Below are 24274 nucleotides of genomic sequence, written 5' to 3'. Positions count from 1 at the left end.
GCTTGAGCCACCGCGCCCGGCCCTAAATAAGAGGTTTTATACTTGCAAAACATGGAGAGAAGCTAGCTCATTTTTAAAAATTATTCAATCTAAAGACATATGTCCTAATACACACTATAATGTTAATCAAACAAATAGTAATTATAACTACATGAAACAGGTCAGCTGCAGTGGCTCATACCTGTAATCCCAGCACTTTGGGGGGCCAAACCAGGCAGATCACTTAAGGTCAGGAGTTTGAGACCAGCCTGGCCAACAGAGTAAAACCCCATCTCTACTAAAAATATAAAAATTAGCCAGGTGTGGTGGCACATGCCTGTAATCCCAGCTACTCAGGAGCCTGAGGTGGGAGAATGGCTTGAACCCAGGAGGCAGAGGTTGCAGTGAGCCGAGATCACATCACTGCACTCCAGTCTTGGTGACAGAGTAAGACTCCATCTCAATACATACATACATACATACATATATATATATATACGTACATACATACATGACAATATGAGGATAACTGGTTATTTTTATCTATAATCATAAAAGCTAAAATACATAAAATATCACAATAAAAGTGCTAAAAAATAAACATGCAGGAGAAAAAAAAAAGAAGCTATTAGATACAGAATATGATGTCAAAGGAATTCCTTCTTTTCTTTTTTGAGTCAGGGTCCTACTCCATCGTCCAGGCTGCAGTACAATGGCACAATCATAGCTCACTGTACCCCTGAACTCCCGTGCTCAAGAGATCTTCTCGCCTCAGCCTCTCGAGTAGCTAGGACTACAGGAATACACCACCACACACAGTTAATTTTTGTTTTTTAATTTCTTGAAGAGACAGGTTCTTGTTATGTAGCTCAGGCTGGTCTCCAACTCCTAGCCTCAAGCAATCCTCCTGACTTGGCCTCCCAAAGCACTGGGATTATAGGTGTGAGCTCCCACACCTGACCACAAAGAAATTTTTGAGAGTATTTTAAACAGTACAAACAATTATGCATCAGGATTAAAAATAAAGTATGAGAAAGCAGACAAATTAGACTGACCTCTTGAAGGGCCTAGGCTCCATTCTAGCTCTACCGGTCACCTATGTATCTGTGTATCACTGACCTCTTCATCTAGTCAAATTCCCCATCTTCAAGGAGAACCTACACACATTACTATTCTACGAACTTTCCCAAATAGGTTTGAACTTGTTAATTTAAAGAAAAAACTCAAGGTTATGCATCAAACTCTGAAAAGCAAAGGCTCAAGTAGAAGATAAATTTAAAATTTAAAATAAGAATATGAAGAACACTGTTCCCTATCAGATATAAATACAGGCATACCATGGAGATACCACAGGTTTAGTTCCGGACCACTGCAGTAAAGTGGCTATCACAATAAAGTGAGTCACACAAATATTTTGGTTACCGAGTGTATATAAAAGTTACATTTACACTACACTGTAATCTATTAATTGTACAACAGCATTATATCTAAAAAAAAAAAAATGCACATACCTTCATTTAAAAATACTTTTTTTTTTTTTTTTTTGAGACAGAGTCTCGCTCTGTGGCCCAGGCTGGAGTGCAGTGGCCAGATCTCAGCTCACTACAAGCTCTGCCTCCCAGGTGTACGCCATTCTCCTGCCTCAGCCTCCCGAGTAGCTGGGACTACAGGCGCCCGCCACCTCACCTGGCTAGTTTTTTGTATTTTTCAGTAGAGACGGGGTTTCACCGTGTTAGCCAGGATGGTTTCGATCTCCTGACCTCGTGATCCGCCCGTCTCAGCCTCCCAAAGTGCTGGGATTACAGGCTTGAGCCACCACGCCCGGCCCATTTAAAAATACTTTATTGCTTAAAAATGCTAACAATCATCTGACCCTTCAGTGAGTCACAATCTTTTTGCTAGTAGAAGGTTGTGTCTCCATGTTCATGGATGTTGACTGATGGGTGAGGGTGGTAACTGCAGCAATCTCTTAAAATAAGACAACAAACTTTGCCACAGTAACTGAATCTTTTTTTCACAAAAGATTTTTCTGTAGCAAGCAATGCTGTTTGATATCATTTCACTCACAGGATTGAACCCTACTAATGCTTTATCAAACACATTTAGGTAATATTCTAAATCCTTTATCATTTCAACAATGTTCACAGTATCTTCATCATGAGTGGATTCCACTGCAGGAAACCACTTTCTTTGCTTATCCATAGGAAGCAACTCTTCATTTGTTGGAGTATTATCATGAGATTGTAGCAATTCAATCACGTTTAGGCTCTCCTTCTCTTTCTGATTCTCTTGCTATTTCCACCACATCAGCAGTGACTTCCTCCATGGAAATCATGAACTCCTCAAAGTCATCCATGAGAATTGGAATCAATTTCTTCCAAACTCCTGTTAACACTGATATGTAGATTTCTTCCCGTGAATCACATGGGTTCTTCATGGTATCTACGATAGTGGATCAATTCCAGAAGATTTTCCATTTACTTTGCCCAGATCCATCAAAGGAATTACTATCTATAGCAGCTACAGTCTAATAAAATTTATGTCTTAAATAATAAGACGAAGTATTTCTTAAATAGTAAGTCAAAATGACTCTTAATCCATGAACAGCAAAATGAATATTTCACTCACAAGCATGAAAATAACATGAATCTCCTTGCATATCTGATCAGAGCTCTGAGTGACCAGGTTTATTATCAATGAGCAGTAATAATTTGAAAAGACTCTTTTCTTCAAACAGGTCTCAACAGTGGGCTTACAACATTCAGTAAGCCATGCCGTAAACAGATGCACTACCCAGGCTTTGCCATTCCATTTATACAGCGCAGGCAGAGTAGATTTAGCATAATTCTTAAGGGTCCCAGGATTTTCAGAATGATAAATGTGCATTGGCTTTAACTTAAAGTCAACAGCTGTATTAGTTCCTAACAAGAGAATCAGCCTGTCCTTGGTAATACTGAAGCCAGGCATTGACTTCCTGGTAGCTAGGAATGTTGCAGGATGGTATCTTCTTCCAATAAAAGGTGTTTTGTCCACAATGAAAAGCTGTTGCTTAGTAGCTACCTTCATCAGTTTCTTAGCTAGCTCTTCTGAACTTAGTGCTTCACCTTGTACTTTTCTGTTATGGAGACAGCTTCTTTCCTTAAACTTTATGAACCAACCTCTGCTAGCTTCACTTTTCTTCTGCAGCTTCCTCACTTCTCTTGGCCTTTACAGAATTGAAGAGAGTTAGAGCCTTGTCTGAAATAGGCTTTGGCCTAAGCAAATAGTGTGGCTGGTTTGATCTTTTATACAGACCACTAAACCTTTCTTCAACTTAACAGTATAAAGCTGTTTTACTTCTTATCAGTCATTTGCTCACTGGAGTAATCGTTTACTTTTAATTTCCTTTAAGAACTTTGCATTTGCATTCACAACTTGGCTAAATGTTTGGCACAAGAAGCCCAGCTTTTGGCCTGTATCAGCTTTTGATATATCATCCTCACTAAGCATAATCATTTCTAGCTTTTTATTTAAAGTGAGAGACATGAGAGGCCATTGTAGGGCTATTAATTGACCTCATTGCAATATTGCTGTGTTTCAGGGAATAGAGAGAGAGGGGAATGGCCCCTCCCAAGCAGAGGGGGAGAGATGGGAATGGCCAGTTCGTAGCACAGTCAGACATTTATTAAGTTCACTGTCTTAAATGGGTGTGGTTTGTGGTGCCCCAAGACAATTACAATAGTACCAGCAAAGATCACTGATGACAGATCATCATAACAGATAAATAATAATAATGAAAAGATTTGAAATATTGTAAGAATTACCAATATATGACATAAAGACATAAAATAAGCACATGCTGTTGGATGAATAGCACAGATAGACTAGCTCGACAGAGTTGCCAAAAAGCATCAATTTGTAAAAAATCCAGTAATCAGCAATGTGCAACAGCAAAGCACAATAAAATAACGCATGTCTGTAAATGGAAACTAATGGTAAAAATGAGACTAATAGTTAATACTTAATGTCAAAAAATTTGGATATAATCAATTTCAGAGAAACAGAAGATAGGCTCAATTTGAACATATCCACTTGATGCAATTCTTCAACATATTTGTAATCCATGATCTGACAAAATGTATGGTATTTTGCAGGTTCATGCGTAATGACTTCTTAGTCTGTTGGAAAAAATAAAGGTCCATTTGTCTTTTTTATAAACCACCCCTTTTCTCTAGGCATAGCCATGTTCTTCTGCCACACAATTCTGCCATCTAATAACTGCTGCTAACGACATTAATATTCAAAATGCAGACAAATAATTTACTTGTCCTTAACTTCTTAGTCCATTATAAATTAGTTATGCCAATCTAAATCCTTATTTAGCCCATTAATATGTTCAATGTTTACTAACTACCACATGAAGTTTACAGTATATGCCCGATTTTTGGCCTCAAATAAAAAATATCCCATAAATCTTTTACATTTAAATCCTAAGTCCTGAAATAAATTTGCTTTCCATTGTAGCTGTCATTTATTGAGTATTTACTGTATGCCAGGCACTGTGCTATGTATTTCACATATATTTTTATTAGCAAACTTGAACAAGATAAGGCTTAGAAAAGCAACTTACTTAAGGACATATAGTATGTAAAAAAGCAAATCTGAACTCAGATTAGGGTGATTAAAAAACTTAGCTCTTAACCTCAAGGTAGAAATTTCTTTATGTCCTCGATCTTAGGTCATTTCCTTTTTTCTATTTTTTAAATTATTTTATTTTATTTTATTTTTTTGAGATGGAGTCTCGCTCTGTTGCCCAGGCGGAGTACAGTGACCAGATCTCAGCTCACTGCAAGCTCCGCCTCCCGGGTTTACGCCATTCTCCTGCCTCAGCCTCCCGAGTAGCTGGGACTACAGGCACCCGCCACCTCGCCTGGCTAGTTTTTTGTATTTTTTAGTAGAGACGGGGTTTCACCGTGTTAGCCAGGATGGTCTCGATCTCCTGACCTTGTCATCCGCCCGCTTCAGCCTCCCAAAGTGCTGGGATTACAGGCCTGAGCTACCGCGCCCGGCCAGTCATTTCCTTTTTCATCAAAGGTTCCTTTTGCTCCCTAAAGAGGATAAACTCTAGCATGTAAAATATAGTGTTTTCTTTTTTTCTAAAACTTCTATAAGGTGATTATATAACTTTTATAATCACAAAATACTTAAAATTATTTATCACTTTCAGTAATCATGTAGTAAAAGAGATATTCTAATTCTGTTTGCAGAACATTGTAATATAATAACTGGTTAGAAGGTTTTACAAGAGCCAAATCATCCCGAGGCACTGTGAAGAGTTCGGATTCCATTTAACCACTAAAAGATGCTATTAGAGAATTCTGAAAGAAAAATAGTAACATCATCTATTCCAGTTTGTTTGTTTGTTTAAGAGACAGGGTCTCGCTCTGTCGCCCAGGCTGGAGTGTAGTGACACAATCATAGTTCACAGTAACCTTGACCCCCTAGGCTCAAGCGATCCTCCCCAACTCAGCCTCCCAAGTAGCTAGGACTAGAGGCATGTGCTACCACATGTGACTAATTCTATTCTAGATTTTTAAAGATCATTCTAGGAAATACACAGTTATGGACAATAGACTCAGAACCTGCCCAATGGGAAAAAAGTGAACAGAGGAGAAAACAGCAACATTTGGTCCTCAAATTGACCACATTCAAAGGATTCCAGGGGGAAAAAAAAAGTTGATGCCTTCTTAATTAAAGGAATAATAACAGCTACTAGAGAACTGAGATCTAAGAAGGTAGTATAGCCTTTTAGTTAAGATCAAAATTTCAAGAATCAAATTCCCTAAGTCCTAAACTCACTTTCACCTCTTACTAATTGCATAATCTTAAGCACATTACTTAAATATTGCTAACTCCCTCACAGAATTATTGTGAGAATTAAACATACATATACAGCAGTGGTCCCCAACCTTTTTGGCACAAGGGACTGGTTTCATAGAAGACAATTATTCCATGGACCTGTGGGGGGTAAGAGGTGGGGTGGGGGTAGGGGGTATGGTTTCAGGATGATTCAAGTGCATTACATTTATAACTAGATTCTCATAAGGAACACACAACCAAGATCTGTCGCATGCACAGTTCACAATAGGGTTCATGCTCCTATGAGAATCTAATGCTCCTGCTGATCTGACAGGAGGCGGAGCTCAGCTTCACTCCTCACCCTCTGCTCACCTCACCTCCTGCTGTGTAGCCTAAGTGCATATCAGTGGTCTGGGGGTTGGGGACCCCTGAGAAGAACATCCAGTATTATGTTTAATACACAGTAAGTATTCAATACTATTAAGTAGTGATAATACTCCAAATTCTACATGTGTATAAAAACCTAGTCAAGAACTGAAGAGAACCAAACTATCGGAAAAAAAGGGAGGGGAAAAAGAAAAATTGAGGTTAGAAAGTCTATAAGAAATATATATGTAAAACATATAGTAAGTGTTCAACTAATATTTACTAATGATAATATTCCAAATGCTGATGAGAACAATTACAAATTAATTTTTACTTCCGTCTTTATATTTTCTACATGACTTTAAATTTTCTACATAAGAATTAGCAGTTTTCTATCAAAATCAGCTGAAACAAAACTGTTTTTCATCTTTAAAAAATTAGAAACACGAAACTGAGAGCAACATTTCATCATGCACCTTTTTATCACATTAGTATACCTTTGAGGAAAAAATATCCAATATTCAGTAAATTAACATGCCACTCAGAAGTTCAACATTTTATTACATTCAGAGCATCAATTTTAGAATTAAGACTGCTAGGTTCAAATCCTGATTTTATCACTGTTTATCAACATTAGCTTAGAGATGTTACTCAAGCTCTATGTGCCTCAGATTATTCATCTATAAAATGGAAATTACAATAGTACAGCTCAAGAAGTTGTTGGACTTAATGAATACATGTATAGTACTTAGACTGCTGACTATGTAATAATGCATTATTCCTTTCAATATCATTACACTGATCTACTAGCTCCCTTTGCATAAACTATCCTTTCTAATCATTGTCATTGTTTCTAAAATCACTGTCAAAAGAACTGGTTTCTAGACCTTTCTATCTCTGCTACACTATTTGATATCACAAAGAATTTTTAATCTCAATATATTAGGCCTCAGAGGAAATATGCAACAGTTAAGAGAGTACATGAAAGAAATATTGTAACTTACTATGTCTCTGAAAACAACTGCCCTTAGTCGATTAATATCCATGTCCTGTAGAAGCTTGTCAAGATCTCTTACCGGAGATATACCGCCAGTCACAATGTCCACTGGACTCTATTTAAGATTAAAAAAAAAGTATATATATATACACATATACACATTACACAGATATACTTTAAAAATAAACACAGTATTCCAAGAACCAGAAAAGCAAAGTTATAGCATTCCTTTCCCCACTTTGTATGTATGCTTCTTTCTCCTTTGAGGGGTTGGGCAGAGAGGTGGAGAAAGATGGCATACAGGAAAAAATGACATATTTGAAGGAAAAAGCATCACAGAAACAAGAAAAGTAAACATTGGGAAAAGGAGACAAGATTAAGTATAAACAAATGTTTATTGTATATTTAAACACAAATATGTGAATGTTATGTCCAGGCCTAAAGTAACTATTTTAATCTCTGCCAGATTTATTTAACTTTATGTTGAAATGAGCAAATAAAAATCTTAATTGTAAAACAGGAGTATGCGTTTTGAAAATTAATTAATGTGTACACTTACCTTCGCTGCAGATTTCCCTAAGTGAATAAGGCCATGTATTGTTTTCAAGGCTTTATCTCCCCTAGTTTTCAGTTGTGAATACTGTTGACACTCCAAGCAATTCCTTACTGCTACTGCACAAACTGTAATTTATTTTAAGGAAAAGATTGGGAAAGAAAAGTTAATATTTAAGATTATGGAAGTGAAAAACATCAACTACACGATATGATTTACATAAGATTTTATTCAAAACAGAAGACATTCAGCTTATTCGTAAAATGTCCCTAGACTTTATCGCCTAGTGTTGGCTGTCTGATATTGTTAGCTTCCATGCTATGGCCCAGTTAAGCTTTAGGGAGGCAGTATGGCCTAGTGGTCTAAACCTTTAGGGTTTGCTGAAAGGAAATCAGTTCAGGAATCTTAAAAATAGGCTACTGTTTCTTAGATCTCAACTAAGCTAGTTGGGACAATCTTTTATTAAGAAAAGGATGGAGAATAAAAGAATTGAAAGAAATGGAAAAAATATATGGAACAAAGCACATTACCATGAACTAGTCTAGGTAATAATCTTCTACTATCATCATTAAAGTAAATTAGTTAAACCAGAAACTTTGAGGTTTTTCTTATATTGCATCATTACAGCATATTAATTGAGACTGATAGAGGACATAGCTTTTCTAAGAAGCTTTATAGGGTCCAGCATTTACTAGCTTTCATTAAAACTGCTTAGAAAATGGGAGACAGGAAAAGGAATTTGATTAATATACAGTCTAAAATTACCTAAAGCTCCCACAAATCAGGCAGTTAGATTAATTAGAAATTAATTTTGGATTTTAAATGATGAATTACATTATGTACCCTTCACTATGAATTGCTTGATACCATGTAATCATTTAAATTCCCTCCAAATCTGTAGCACTCAAGGTACTTAAACTGAGCAAAGGAGCGAGAGCAAATTAGGAACAAAATAGCAAACTTAAGTGAAGACTTCACAAAGAATCACTGGCGTATCACATGGCTAGCAGGCATGAGAATTTAGAAAGAAAGTGTTCTGAAAGGTGCCCAAAGAGAGCAATAAAAGTTGAAAGAAAGGAAGGAGGGAACAAGTGGAGGGAAGAGAGAATATGGAATACAACTTTGTCAAATTTGGTATCAGACCCAAGAAATATTTTACTTTGTCAAATTTGCTATCAGACCCAGGAAATACTTTCCATACAATCTTTTTCACAAGTTGCATAAAATCAAATTTGGGTCTGTACTACAAAGTTAAAAATCACACTTCATTTCCTGGTTTCAATCAGTTACTCTTATTGCTGCCATCCTAACTTCTAACCCCAAACTCAGGAAACAACAGGAATGAGGACACCAGTGTCCATCAACAGATAACTAGATAAAGAAAATGTGGTATATATATACAATGAAATACTATTCAGTCACAAAAAAGAAAGAAATCATGTCTTTTGCAGCAATATGGATGGAAGTGGAGATCATTATCTTAAGTGAAACAAGTCAGACATAGAAAGACAAATACTGTATGTTCTCACTTATAAGTGGGAGCTAAATAGTGTGTACACATGGATGGAGGGAGTATAATGATTGAAAATGGAGACTCAGGCTGGGCGTGGGACTCACACCTGTAATCCTAGCACTTTGGGAGGCCGAGGCGGGTGGATCACGAGGTCAGGAGATCCAGACCACCCTGGCCAACATGGTGAAACCCCGTCTCTACTAAAAATGCAAAGAATTAGCTGGGTGTGGCCGGGCGCGGTGGCTCAAGCCTGTAATCCCAGCACTTTGGGAGGCCGAGACAGGTGGATCACGTGGTCAGGAGATCGAGACCATCCTGGCTAACACAGTGAAACCCCGTCTCTATTAAAAAAATACAAAAAAACTAGCTGGGCAAGGTGGCGGGCGCCTGTAGTCCCAGCTACTCGGGAGACTGAGGCAGGAGAATGGCGTAAACCCGGGAGGCGGAGCGTGCAGTGAGCTGAGATCTGGCCACTGCACTCCAGCCTGGGCGACAGGGTGAGACTCCGTATCAAAAAAAAAAGAATTAGCTGGGTATGAAGTAGTCCCAGCTACTCAGGAGGCTGAGATAGGGGACTCGCTTGAACCCAGAAGGCAGAGATTGCAGTGAGCCGAGATCTTGCCACTGCACTCCAGCCTGGCGACAGAGTAAGGCTCTGTGTCAAAAAAAAAAAAAGAAGAAAGAAAGAAATGAAAGAAAGAGGGAGAAGGAGAGAGAACAATGTATATTATTCATGTGACGGATACCCTAAAAGCCCTAACTTCACCACTAAGCAATCCATGTATGTAACAAAATTGTACTTGTACCCCACAAATTTATACAAATACAATTTTTTTAAAAATGATATCACACGTTTGGACTGTTACTTTGCTTACTATACTCTATTAAATGATCTTGGACAAGTCATTTTTAAGTCTCATTTCCATATATAGAACAGACTGTACTGGGGTAGATTAAATTATCTCTTAATTCTTTCCATGGCTATGAAAAACTAGGAACAAAGAGTATTTCCCTAGCCTTTGAATCTGATGATTCTTAAGTAAAGCTTTGCTAGTATAGCCTTGTACTTTTACAAGTAGAAATGTACTCTTTCTAGGAAATTGAAAAGGCTTTGAAAATGGCACACGTGGAGCAATAAAGTCTAAATATTTTAATTATAATACTAATAGAAAGATTAAAGAAGTATATACTACAATAGAAAGAGTAGGAGCACTAGTTAAACAAAAGTATACTATTCAAATTCTACCTTCACCAATTAGAGCTTTTTAGCTATAGATAAGTTTCCCAATTTCTTTTATCTTCAATTTCCTCATGAATAAAAAGGACAAAATTGTCACCGCGAAAATCAACAATGACAAATGACAATAGTCAATAAATGATAGCTTTTGTTATGCTCACAATTAGAATGTCTCTTAAATTTTAAAACAACTATCTATAAATTGTTATTCCAAGTTATTTAGAATAGCTGGATATACCATTGATTATTAAATATAAAATACTTGGAATTTGATGTTTAAACTAAATGCTATTAAATACTTTGAATAGCATTTTGAGTAAAAATTATACTTGTGGTGAAAAGCACAGGTATACATTAGTTTATGTAACAGATATTCTTGCTAAATATGAAAAATACATCATTAACTAGATTTTCCACTTCCATGTATGTTTTCATAGGTGCTTTATCTCTTCATATGACCATGGCTCCTGATGGTTTGCTTCCATTTTTTGTGACTTCTCTCCTCACCATTTTCTCTTCATTTAATAATCAAATCATTTAACAAAGTCTCGGTATTTACAACTATATAGAAAGAAAGTTATGCAAAAAAAAGTTTTTGTTTTTTTCCTTTTTGTTTCACCTAAGAAGTCAACACTAAAAAGTCATTTCATGTATTTTTACTTTTACCTAGGGAAGAAGTGTTTCCAGGAGGAGAAGAAGAGAGATTTCATGATTTTATTTACTGCTTTAACAAATTACCACAGCTTTTTTGAATAAAGGCTGTACTTGAATGATGCTAGTTTCTAATATTGTTATTCAAGTGTGTTTGTAAGAGAAGCAGCATCAACATCACCTGGGACTTCCTAGACCTCGATAACCTTTTCTTTTTGGGACAGAGTCCTGCTAAGTTGCTCAGGCTGCAGTGCACGATCTTGGCTCACTGCAATCTCCACCTCCCAGATTCAAGCGATTCTGATGCCTCAGCCTCCCAAGTAGCTGAGATTACAAGTGTGCACCACCAAACCTGGTTAATTTTTGTATTTGTAGTAAAGACGGGTTTTGCCATGTTGGCCAGGCTGGTCTCGAATTCCGGACCTCAGGTGATCTGCCCACCTTGGCCTCCCAAAGTGCTGGGATTACAGGTGTGAGCCACGACACCCAGCCTAGACCTATATAATCTAATCTGCATTTTAACAAGATCATCAAATTTGTGAATGACCTTGTGTTTTTTAATCATCTTACGTTTATGTATCTCCTTAAAATTTCAGAAGCACTACTTTAGAGCAAAATGAGATAGCGGAGCACCTCTAATTCCAGCTACTAGGAAGGATGAGGAGGCGGGATCACTTGAGCCCAGGATTTTGACACCAGCCTTGGCAACAAAGCAGAACCACCATCCCAGGGAGAAAAAAGAAAATATAATAAAAATTAAAAGGATAGGGGAGAGCAGAAACTCCTGACCAAAATCACCTTAGTAAATTTTTCAAAATACATCCTCCTTCTTCCCCATCCAACCTACCAACTACTACTATGTACATTAAAAGGTACATTAAAAAGTAACATATGACAAATCAGCTAACACATATTTTCTCACCAACAGAAGATGGATAATTTTCAGTGTCATCTCTGAATTACTGAAAATTTCTTTTAGTAAATTCCCAAAGGTTTTCAACAGCTCACCTAGTCGGAGACACTGCCGCAAAATTCCTCCAGATGACATACTTTTTTCAGCCTCAATTTCAGTAAAGCCGAGAGAACTTGCAAATATAAGCACATCCACAAGGCTAATTAGCCTCTGCAAAAATGTCACAGAGGCTTCTATTGAAAGGCCTTGAGTAGGTTCAATATTTTCCAGTTCATGCTGTAAAGAATACAGTTTGACATTTATATATATATATATCCTGAAAAAAATAATTTTACCAGATATAGTCCTAAATTTTATAAACTGTATAAGAAGTCAGACTTTCAGAAACCTAGTAACACAGAGTGATTTATACCTATTATTTCATCTAAAAAGGGCAGGGGATGAAGAGGAGCAACAGAAACATGCAGGTGAAACATCATGAACCATATTCTTCACTAGCTGATTCACACTTAGGGAATCAACATTCTCTCTAGTTCTTTCATTACTATAACAGATTCTAAGGTCCTCTCAAGTAAAAGATCCTATTGTTTTTTATTTATAGCACCTATGATGCATAGTAACCACCACATTTAAGTTTTAGTCAATAAAGTTGCATAACACTTATGTTTTCACACCAATTTTATATAGTAATTAAGTGCTTACTGTAGCCGATGTAGCAGCTGAAAGCAATGGCAGTATACCCCCACAAGCCATGACCATATTGTCCATCACTTGAGAGATGAGATGAATTGTGTTGTGTACAAAGATGACATTATCACTGCTATTCACGAAGTCCATAACTGTCTTTGTTGAATGGCTGTCCAAAGATAAATGATGTTTACTGATAAAGCTAAAGGAAGGAAATCACAGTTTGCCTACTTGAGGGGAGGGAAGATAAGAAGGTGCTTTTGTTTCATCTTGAAAACTGAAGGAAGATGATGCAGCAGGCATTTGGGGGGGTGTATACTTCTTCAGAAGAAACAGACCATTCCATATCAGAAGCTACTATCCATGCCCTCCTTCAGTGCTGAAACATAAATACTATTCATTTTACACTGGATATCAAAAAGAAAATTATCCTAACTAGGACCAAAACTAAGAAATCATGTGACAAAAATTATGAGGTAAATAGTGGTAAATGTGCTATTAAAAATGAATATTCTTCTGTAATGCCTATAAAATGCTTTTAAACATAACAAGAATCTTACACAAATAAAAAGAAATATATTAGGTACCTTTAAAATCATAAATCATACAATGGAGGATAATCTGAAGTACACAGATTTTTTTAAGGCTAAAAATACACTGGAAATACTGATAATGTTATACCAATTTTTCGTTTTTGAGACAGAGTCTCGCTCTGTTGCCCAGGCTGGAGTGCAGTGGCACAATCTCGGCTCACTGCAAACTCCACCTCTCGGGTTCATCACGCCATTCTCCTGCCTCAGCCTCCCGAGTAGCTGGCACTACAGGCGCCCACCACCACTCCTGGCTAATTTTGTATTTTTAGTAGAGACAGGGTTTCACCTTGCTAGCCACGATGGTCTGGATCTCTTGACCTTGTGATCCGCCCACATCAGCCTCCCAGAGTGCTGGGATTACAGGCTTGATCAACTGCGCCCGGCCTATACCAATTATTTTTTAATACTTGTAGTAATAAACCAGCTTGATAGACCTACCTTCTGGTGAATTCCATGCCATAAAATTGCTACAGGAAATCTACTACAGATTTTTTAAAAGAGAAATCTCTACTTTTCACATTTTTGTAATCCAGATAAGGATTCCATTCTTATAATGGAGAATAAAAGTTAATTCAGTAAAACCCTACCACAGAATAATTTCTATTCTACTTTTTAACCAAATGTCTGGAATTAATTAATTTCTTTGAAAATCAAGACTAGGTTTATATACATCTTCCATAATAAACATATAGACAAACCTTCTCCACATCTGTATATCTGTTTCTATTGAAAATAATAGATCAGTGAGCAAACGTTGATGCATCTGAGACCAGTTGAACTCAGGAATACGAAACATAGTAGATCTGGAATCCCTCCTTTGTCCATTAATTGCATCTGGTGCTATTCCTTGCCCTGGCTGCTCATGTTGCCTTGATATCTAATACAGAAAATTTAAAAAGTAATAAAATAGGTTCAACTTCAGCAGGAGGCTTTAGCAATGTAAATAACTTAGTAGCTTCTATGCAATTCATCTAACACATTTTTAAGACACTATAAGAACCAAATTAGAGAGAGAAAAATTATCAATGAGTAATAACATTAATATTTTAGTATATGTAAGCAAAGCTATCAAAAGTGCGAAACTACCGCAATTCGAAAGTAATTAGCTTGGAACTATGTTAAGCATTACCACCATGTAGCATTTTATAAAGGAATCAAGTAACAGTTCTTAGTTTTTAGCCTTAGCCTAAAAGAAAGGCAGTATTTAAAATCTAAGTGGCATCTGGATTATGAAGTGGCTAGAATGAAGAATAAAAACAGAGATAACATAATGAAGAACCAACCAACAAAAACAAAAAAAAGGAAGGCGGGATAGAGGATAAGAATTGAATAAAGTGGAAAATGACAACATGCTACCAAGCGTTGTCTCATGGGTCACTCTGAGATATAGACAGAGGAGAAGGCTGTGCCTCTAGATCTCACAAAGGCTCCTCTCTCTTATAGACTTCATAAGACACTTCTAAATCACATGCTTGGCAACTAAAATTATACATTGGCAGGTAGGTGGCCCTAGAGTTTGCTGGAAAACTAATGTACTAGGATTGGGTTAGTCAAATAAAAGGTATAATGCAAGTGTTTCCAATATTTGTTTTATAAACTAAAATGATACCAATCCTTCAAAGTGGTAACTTTTGGTGAGGTTATGGTAAAAATAATAATAAAAGCTGTCATTTAATGAACTCACATTCACTGTCAAACACTGTGCTAACGATCTGAAATACAATCTTCACATTCATTGCATTTATTTAATTGCAAGTAGCATGTGAACCAAATTCAAAATAAAATAAATTTAAGTATATACACATGATCTGTTTTAACTCAGTGCAAAAATACTTGAAGACGATAATATATAAAATCACCTCAGGCACATGTCGATGAGGCTGAGGTGCTTCCACATTTGCACTGGCCTTCAACTCCAGCCTCTCAGTATCCGTAGCAACACTGGAAACATCCAACTTGGCAATCTTTTGCTCAGAAGAAGAAGCCTCAGAGACACTGCCATGACAATCACTAAGTAATTTGGTTTCTCCAGTGAGGTTAGTTGCTTTCTTCCCTTCCTCCAGCATGCGACCAAGGTCTGATTCTACAGCTTTTTGGGAAACAGTAGTTTCTGGTGACACAGCTGACGACCCTGATGCTGTCATAGTCTGAATTCCAGAATCTTTAGAATCTTGAGTTTTAGCATCAGTTTGCTTTTCAGCAGCAGGTTTTCCTTCTTGAAATACTAATTTGTGATCATCACCAAACATGTCCAGTTTTTCACTGGCTTCCGATGCAGCTGGAGACAAACTGTTATCTTTGAGCTCTGTGGGTAGATTAGCTTCCTCAGCAGGACTGCCTTCTACTTTCAGTTCCACATAATCATCGTCTTCCTCTTCCTCTACTATAGACTTATCCAAGAATTCTGGCATTTCTGAAGCATCCTCTTCTGAAGGAGAACTTATAGAAGCAGTTACTTCACTGACAGTCATTGAATCTTTGCCAGGCGTTATAAAAGAATTAGAGGAAATAGTCACAGCTTCCATTAAGTCAGAAGATACCTCTAAATCACCTGCATTCCTTGTCTCATTTGTCTGTGTCTCTTCCAAAGTGCCTTCATCTGGTAACTCCTGATTTTCTTGCTCAGCTTTCATTTCTTCATAAGATGCATTAGTAATTTGCAGTTCAATATTAGATGCAGATTCTAGTGAGCTTGTCTTCTCTATACTTGAATTTTCATTACCATTTGTGGTGAAATCACGATAGACAGGAAAATCCTTCGTATCTGGTTGCTGGGATCCTACTGAAACGTTAACATCCCTTCTAATGCCAGAGGCTGCTTGAAATGAAGTTGAAGAACACAGCCCTATTTCTTCATCAGTTTTTCCTTGCTGTTCCCTAAATATATTGGCAAGGTTTTCTTTGTGTATTTCAAAAGTGACCTAGGTGAAAAATGTACATTCAGTTAAAATATGCATGAGAAATGAACACAGAATGCAAAATATAAAATTAATTTTCAAATATATATTTTATATAATACAATAAAACGTAATTTTCCTATATTTTATTTTAGTAGAATGATAAATGTAAGTCAATCACAGAAATCTAAATATTCATTAAAAACTACAGCCAATTTTAATGTTAACAAGTACTAGCATAGCATGAAACCACAAGAAGAATATAATTATTTAGCCTATTATTAAAGATGTATAGGAAAAGGATACACTATTCTACTGGCCACCATAACTTGTACCAGAATTTAAGTATGTACTATTGGGAAGTGCTTTATGCACTGGATAACCTTGTTTCAACTGCTATGAATACCAATTTCCCCAGGACTTGTCCACAGGAGAGATTAAAAACATCAATTAATTATGCTCACCATTACAGTAGCTCTACATATATCTATTAAGCTACAAAACCATTATCTCACTAAGCTAATGAAAACAAATTCTTTTAGCAATGGGAGAAAAAAGATCCAGCCCTTCCTCCAAAAGTTAACCATAATTGTCCAAAGTTTGGTCAAAAATAGTTTGAATGTTTCAATTGATCCATCCATACATCTATTCATTCCATTTATATCTGAGTGACTACTATATATATTAGGCACCATGAACGTTCCTATATCATGCTTTGCCTTTTACCCAAATGGAAAAAAAACTGAAAAAGTACATTTTTTTTTTTTTTTTTTTAGAGAGTGCTGTACTTGTTAATGGCACAAGATTTAGAATTTTTAAAATCTCTCTACGGATTATCTCATAGCCACCAACATGTGATTTCCATTGGTGTTTCAATGGTAACCCCCATCACCCCTTGCAACAAAAATGCCAGAAAAAACTATAACACATGCAGAAAGTATAAGCCTAATTATAGTTTATTTATCCCAAAAGTGTTTGTTTCTGTGATCTACATTATTATGTAGAGTAAACTGAACATTCATTCAATAAATCTTTACTGAGCCATAGTATAAGAGGACGGTAGGACAATCAAGGTAGAAAAGCTGATCTTTTTATCCACAAAAACCAATAGGCCTTATTGAATCACAAGAGTATACACATAGATGAAAAACAAACAAAAGTAAAAATGACTCTCAATGCAAAAAGTTCCTTCTATCGATATCTACTCGCCTTTACTCATGACATATACAGAACATTCATGCCATGTGATATACCTAAAAACAAAAATATTCCAGGAATAAATATTTTCCTGTGAATATTTGTATTTTTCCTAATTGTAACTATGTTCTTAATTCTACTTAGAAATGTTTTTATAATATTTCAACAATAAATGCATGTATGCCTCACTAAGCAGTAAAATGACATAATCACATTAACAAAATATCCATTTCTTTTACATTCACAATGACAATATTTTATTTGACATGGGTTCTGTATTTTAATTGACCAATTCCTCATATTCATTCAACAAAAATTTACTGAACATCGGTAGCATGCCAGGCATTGTGTGATGAACACATTGTTCCTGACTTCATGGAACTTATATTCTAATGAAGGTGTCAGAAAATAAACACACGAATATGTAAGATAATGTCAAATAGTAATAAGAGCTTTGAAGGGAGGGGGAAGTACACAGAGAAGAACTGTGATGAAAGTCTGGGTGAGAAGGTGTATTTACTAGTGTAACTGCAGCAGACCTCTCTGTTCTATTTGAACAAAGGCAAGAACAAAAGAGAGAGCAAGCCATGTAAAAAGAAAAGAGTTTGGGGCAGAGAAGAACAAATGCAAAGACTCTGGAGCTGAAATAAGCTTGGTATGCATGATGAATAACAAGAAAGCAATAAACTGAGAACTAAAGAAAATGAGGTCAAAGATGTGGCCACGAGCTAGATGATTGTAGAACATTATAGACTGTGTTAAAGACTGTATTTTATTCTAAGAGAGCCATTTGAGAATTAAGAGTGTAGGGAAGACAACCTGATTTCCCTTTATAAAAGATCAGTGGCTGGGAATGGTGGCTCATGCCTGTAATCCCAGCACTTTAGAAGTCCGAGGTGGGCAGATCACCTGAGGTCAGGAGTTTGAGACCAGCCTGGCCAACATGGCGAAACACTGTCTCTACTAAAAACACAAAAATTAGCTGGGCGTGGTGGCACACACCTGTAATTCCAGCTACTCGGGAAATTGAGGCAGGAAAATTGCTTGAACCCAACCCAGGAGGCAGAGGTTGCAGTGAGCCAAGATAGCATCACTCACTGCACTCCAGCCTGGGTGACAAGGTGAGACTCCATCTCCAAAAAAAAAAAAAAGACTGGTTAGTCTACTTTTTGGAAAACTGACTTTAGACAGAGCGTTTCTGCACGAATAAACAATTATCATTATGAAAAGAAAGCAAGTTACATATTACCAACCTCACAGTCATTTTGAAAATAGGCCATTTATTTCCACAATAGCCTGTGTTATAAAATGACTTTAGTTTTCAATAATCATTTGCTTTGATTTTATTAGAATTTGTATTATACAATGGATCAATAAACATGAGTACATGTAATTTATATGTACAGGTTAAAAAACAACAATTTTCTTTAATTTCACATACCTATCACCCATGTCAAGAAGTAAAACATTACCAGTACCTCACAATTCCCCTACGTGCCCTGCCCAAACTGTACTCCCTACTTCTCCACTACAATCAGAAGGAAATCACTATCCTGATATTTCTGTTGTTCACTGTTAACAGTTTTACCTGGAGGATAGAGCTTTGGGAGATAATTTTAAAGGACAGTTTTACTGCTATATACTAAACTTACCCATTATGTTTAGTTTAAAAAACTACATCTAACACAAATCTAGTCAATTGTATTTTAAAGAGCAATACTGCCACAAGTGAGGCTCCCAAGAAAACACAAGATACACAGAATCTGTGAGTTGCAGCAAGGCTTCAGCTGATTTGAGAGAATATGTAAAGCTATTTCTGGGAAGTCTTAGGCAAGTCATTAGGAAATACAGGAAATACAGAGGTCAAGAGAACTGGAGAATCAGAGGTGGTGTATGCCAGGTAGAGTGTTTTGGCATAAAATACTTGACGGTTTTCACTTCTAAGCTCACCATGGTGAACCTCTACCCTAAGAAGTAGGTCAAAGCACAGCATGTTTTTGTGGAGTGAAGTGAGAATCTTCAGGTGATTCACTTTAGACAGGAAAACAGGAATTTAATCAGCACATGATGAAGGCAAGCAAGCTAAGTACTCCTAATAAGAATACAGGTCCACCTCTCCTGAGTAAAACTGCTCCAGTCCAGATGGACTGTCATCTGTCTACTACATAGCTGCTATTGGGATCTCCCTTTCCACAGTCCTGGAGATCCCCTTCATCTCTATTCTGTGTTGTCTCTTGTTTCTTACATTTCATTTCTTTCTCTTTGTATTATTCTCTCCTTTTGTGCAATATCCTGCAGTGCCTTAAGAAAGGATGTATATCCTTTCTTAATGTTTTGAGATCTCAAATATCTGAAAAGGTATTTATTCTCACTTCATACTTGACTAATAGTCAGAGTATAAAACCATAGATAAAAAAGCATTTACCTTCAGAATCTGAAATGCTTTTAAAATTCTAAAGTCTGTTGATTTTCAAATTTGCCCTTAATTTAATTTATCCAATGGTCTAAAAGCTAACTTGCAATTGAACAATTATCAGTATTACCTTTTTGGGTGCTGTTTTCCTTAAGATATTTGTGACTTTAAAACTGATAATTTCCAATTAATTGCCAGATATTGTTCTAAATTACCCAGCTAAAAGACTAGTCATTAATCTTCACAATCATGTGATAGCTAATCTATAGCTGTTTGTAATGTTTAGAAAGCACTTCTATAAACTACTAGTTAAAGATACTTATGAGCTAATGACTATAACATGTTTTTTGCCATTACTTTCAACTTAATTGGCACTCAAATTTACTAATTAGTAGATAAAAGATAAACACAATACATCCAGATGTTAATATTATCTTTTTAACCTATATATTAAAACCGTATAACCTGTAAAATTTAGACTTTTTAAACTCTTAGGCAATGTTTAGCAACGGACTTTGTTTTTAAGCAAATTCATCTTTTTCAGTGCCTGTTTTCATATGAAAATACCAGCTAAATATGATGTTAACTTCTGATTAAGTTACCAATCTTTGATAAATAACATATATCTTCAAAAACAGGTGGATCTTCCCATATGTATTATCAATGAATGTAAGTCAAAATGACTACCACCACATTCATGAGATCTTTTATAGAGACTCTGATGTACAACAATGGTATAGGTAACAGATATAATGGTAAAATCAAGCATTACTGACATCATAAGGAGCAATTCTAAAGGTCAGTAGTACTATCTCCATTTATAAAGATAGGAAGAACACTGACAAAAGAATATTGCAGCAAATAACTTCTAATCTTTTCGTTTTTTAAAAAGTCATCTTGATCAATTTTAATTTCTCAAAAACATTCTAAACAGATGCTTTCAAGCAAATCTACAGTATAAACTGAAACAAATTTTTAGAGGGCAATTTAGCAATATCTACTAAAACTTTTTAAAACATGTACAGACTCCTTCCTCTGGAAATTCCACTTATAGGAATTTATCCTACAAAATAAGGGTTACAGTATTGAACCAGGCTCATCATTGCTCAATGACAAGGAACAGATAAAGTATGACTATAATATAAATCAACAGATTTTTAAAATCTCTCTTCCATCAATTTTTCTAAATACAATTTTGGAGAATGCTGGAATATAAAAAGAAAACTTGAATCATTTACACGATCACTCCTTCCTAGAATTTTAAGTGGTCTGATAACATTCAACTGTTACATCAAAGCTGAATCTTATGCTCCTTACTGTGAAATAATATGCAGACATTAAATTCATGTAAGAAAGATATCATTAAATAATACTCTAAAATAGTAAAAATATGATCACATTTTGTTAGCAAATAATATGTATGTGTAGATTATGTATAAAAGAGAAGACTAAAAGGTCTCGCGCCAAAATGTTAATAATAAGTTACACAAAGGTGTTTGGATAATGGGTAATTTTTTTTTTCTGTGTGTATGCATTTCTGCTGGGTTCAAGATTTCCTGTAATGAAAACCTATTATTTTAATTTTTTTGAAATAATAAATGCTATTTGGTTTTAAACTGTTAAAGCCTACTTTAAAAGAATACTTTTAGCCAGGAACAAAGGTGCATACCTGCAGTCCTATCTAGTGGAGAGGTTGAAGGGAGAGGATCACTTGAGCCAAGAAGTATGAGGCTATAGTGTGTTATATAAAATGGCACCTGTAAAGAACCACCGCACTCTAGCCTGTGAAGCACAGCAACACCCTGTCTCTCTCTCTTTTTTTTTTTAAAGTACCATTTAAATTTGGTAAAAACACACACACAAACACTCACACAGAAATCAGGTATTTTTAAAGAATTAGTCAGTAATTAAATAAGGTATAAAGTGCTGACAATCCATGAAATGTGGAAATTTTGTAACGTTTTCAAACGTTATTTTTTTTTTTTTGTAATTTTTGTGAGGTATCTCCCTCCATCACGCAGGCTGGAGTGCAATGGCATGATCTCAGCTCACTACAGCTTCAGCATCCCGTATTCAAGTGATTTTCATTCCTTCACCCACTAGTAGCTGGGACCACAGGCATGCACCACCACTCCTGGCTAATTTTTGCATTTTTAGTAGAGACAGGGTTTCACTATGTTGCCCAGGCTGGTCTCGAACTCTGGCCTCAAGTGATCCACCTGCCTCGGCCTCCCAAAGTGCTGGGAGGCATGAGCCACCATGTCCGGCCAATTTTGTAACTTTTGAAATTTCTTCAAATAAGTCGCTTTTAATCTTATCATACAGTCACCATAAACACATAAACATTTTTCTATATGCCAGTTCATATCTTATGATTTTAAAAATAATTTCAATAAAGCAATTAGAGAATTCTTTTTAAAAAAAATCTTATTTCCACATGCTTTTACCCAATCTAAATGGTAGTTTTTACAGTGACTGAAATTTATACTTCAGATATTTCATCAGATTACAGTAAATAGCAAGTAAAATATTCAGATATTTCAAATAATCCAAGATAATTAAGGACTTTATCCTCAAATTCACTATTTAGGAGGAAATCCAATTCATATCATACTTTTAACTCTAGCGTGACTAATCTTTATTCATTTTAAGTGATAAACCCATTCTACCTTGTGGCAATATGAGTCTACACAAAATACAGTATCTAAGGTGTTAGTTTTCTTTGTTTAGAAAATAATGTGTTTAGAAAATTATCATAATTCAGAAGAGTTTAAATGCCTTAATTTAAATTTTAATTAATGAGTAAAAGCATTTTATCATATCCAGTGAAAAAGGTATTACTTAAGCACAGAAAAATGTTCAATTTGAAGCCAAAAACAAACAAAAAAAATGAAAACCTAGACAACAAATAAGACAATGAAATCACAAAGGTTACTAGGTGCACACTTTAAAACCCTGAGATCAAAGTAACCAACATAGTGCAGTTATACTAGAAGAGCCTATTACGGCTTATAAAACCCAGTTCAGCTGCTGGAGGAGAGGTATACAGTGACAAACAGCTTCCCTGCTACAAAGGTGGCAGGAAATCTATCAAACTGGACAATAAAATTGCAATTGAGTTTCTTTGGCTTTTTATAGCAGCAGCATGTATCCTGATGTAACTCTGCAAAAGCTATCCCATTCTGCAACATTAGTTCTTTACACATCAGTTCTTTATCAAGAACCATGTTATAAATTTGTGATATTGAGATTCAAAATGACTGCAAAAAGGAAAAAGCATCACTTCAATACTGTATGTATAAAAGTATTTTAAAATCTTCAGAGTAGATATTTTTAGAGAAAAGAAAATTTTGTTCCAGTAATTCCAGTGGAATTTTTAACAGCTGCTAAAAATTGTTCACCTACTTACTGAATCACTACAGTTCTACTCTAAGCTTTATTAAACAATAATTTGAAGAGCCTTAGGGCATAAGTTTCTATTTTAAAAATAGTTATAAAGATTTAAAATTCCAAAAAACTTAACAGCATTCAAATAAATTACTTTGTATAAGCCTCATGAAACAGAAAAGCCTTTTAAAAATGAAGAAAATCCACACGAAAGAATAAAATTAAAACACATATATGAAACACTAAAATAAAACGTAAACAAATATAAGAACCAACTTATAACTTTAAACTTCTGTTTTCCCTCTCATAAATAATGTTTTAGCACGTATTTTTAAAAGTATACTTTCACAGCAAAAAGTGATAGGTCTAGTTTTATTCAGATAAAAAGACTCCATGATTAACTTAGCATTATCCCATCTTATAAATGAATACTAAAACTTGAGTCAGTGTGGTTCTTGGTCAAAAGCAGGCAGGCACTAGAAGCCTCTCCTTAAAGCAACTATTTTCTTCAGAAAAATTTCAAGATCTGTTTAAAGGCGTAAGTCACTGGACTAAAGAAACATATAAACTAAGCAAAACTATAGTCATGCATCACTTAATCATGAAGACATGTTCTGAGAAATGCATCATTAAGCAATTTCATCATGTGAACACCATAGAGTGTACTTACACAAACCTACATTGTATCACCTACTATATACCTAGGCTCTATAATATACCTTATTGCTCCCAGGCTACAAACCTATATAGCTTATTTACTGTACAGAAGCCTGCAGACAACTGTAATACAATATATGTATTTGTGTATCTATTTTTACGTTTTTAATGTTTCAATTTTTAACAAAAGACTGAGTCTTGCTCTGTGACCCAGGCTGGCGTCCAGTGGCACAATCACAGTTCACTATTATGTTACTTCAAACTCCTGGGCTCAAGTGATCCTCCCACCTCAGCCTCCTGAGTAGCTAGAAATACAGGTGCATGCCACCATCCCAGCTAGTGTGTGTGTGTGTGTGTGTGTGTGTGTGTGTGTGTGTGTGTGTGTGTGTGTGTGTG

General features: G+C 35.8%; 1 protein-coding gene across 1 annotated transcript in view; it reads right to left on the bottom strand.

The window, feature by feature from the left end:
* LRBA (LPS-responsive vesicle trafficking, beach and anchor containing) overlaps nt 1-24274 on the bottom strand; it is a 785611-nt gene that overhangs the window by 598611 nt on the left and 162726 nt on the right. The window contains exons 23-28 of the mRNA XM_011956584.1: nt 15187-16248; nt 14026-14204; nt 12750-12903; nt 12143-12323; nt 7740-7861; nt 7188-7295 (exon numbers count right to left, since the gene is read on the bottom strand). Coding sequence (XP_011811974.1) covers nt 7188-7295; nt 7740-7861; nt 12143-12323; nt 12750-12903; nt 14026-14204; nt 15187-16248 — 1806 coding nt within the window. The remainder of the gene's footprint in view (nt 1-7187; nt 7296-7739; nt 7862-12142; nt 12324-12749; nt 12904-14025; nt 14205-15186; nt 16249-24274) is intronic.

This window comes from Colobus angolensis, unplaced genomic scaffold, assembly GCF_000951035.1.
Source record: "Colobus angolensis palliatus isolate OR3802 unplaced genomic scaffold, Cang.pa_1.0 Scaffold111, whole genome shotgun sequence".
Taxonomy (NCBI): Eukaryota; Metazoa; Chordata; class Mammalia; order Primates; family Cercopithecidae; genus Colobus; species Colobus angolensis.
Note: the sequence above shows the minus strand (reverse complement) of the source record. Positions and strands in the feature narration are given on the sequence as shown.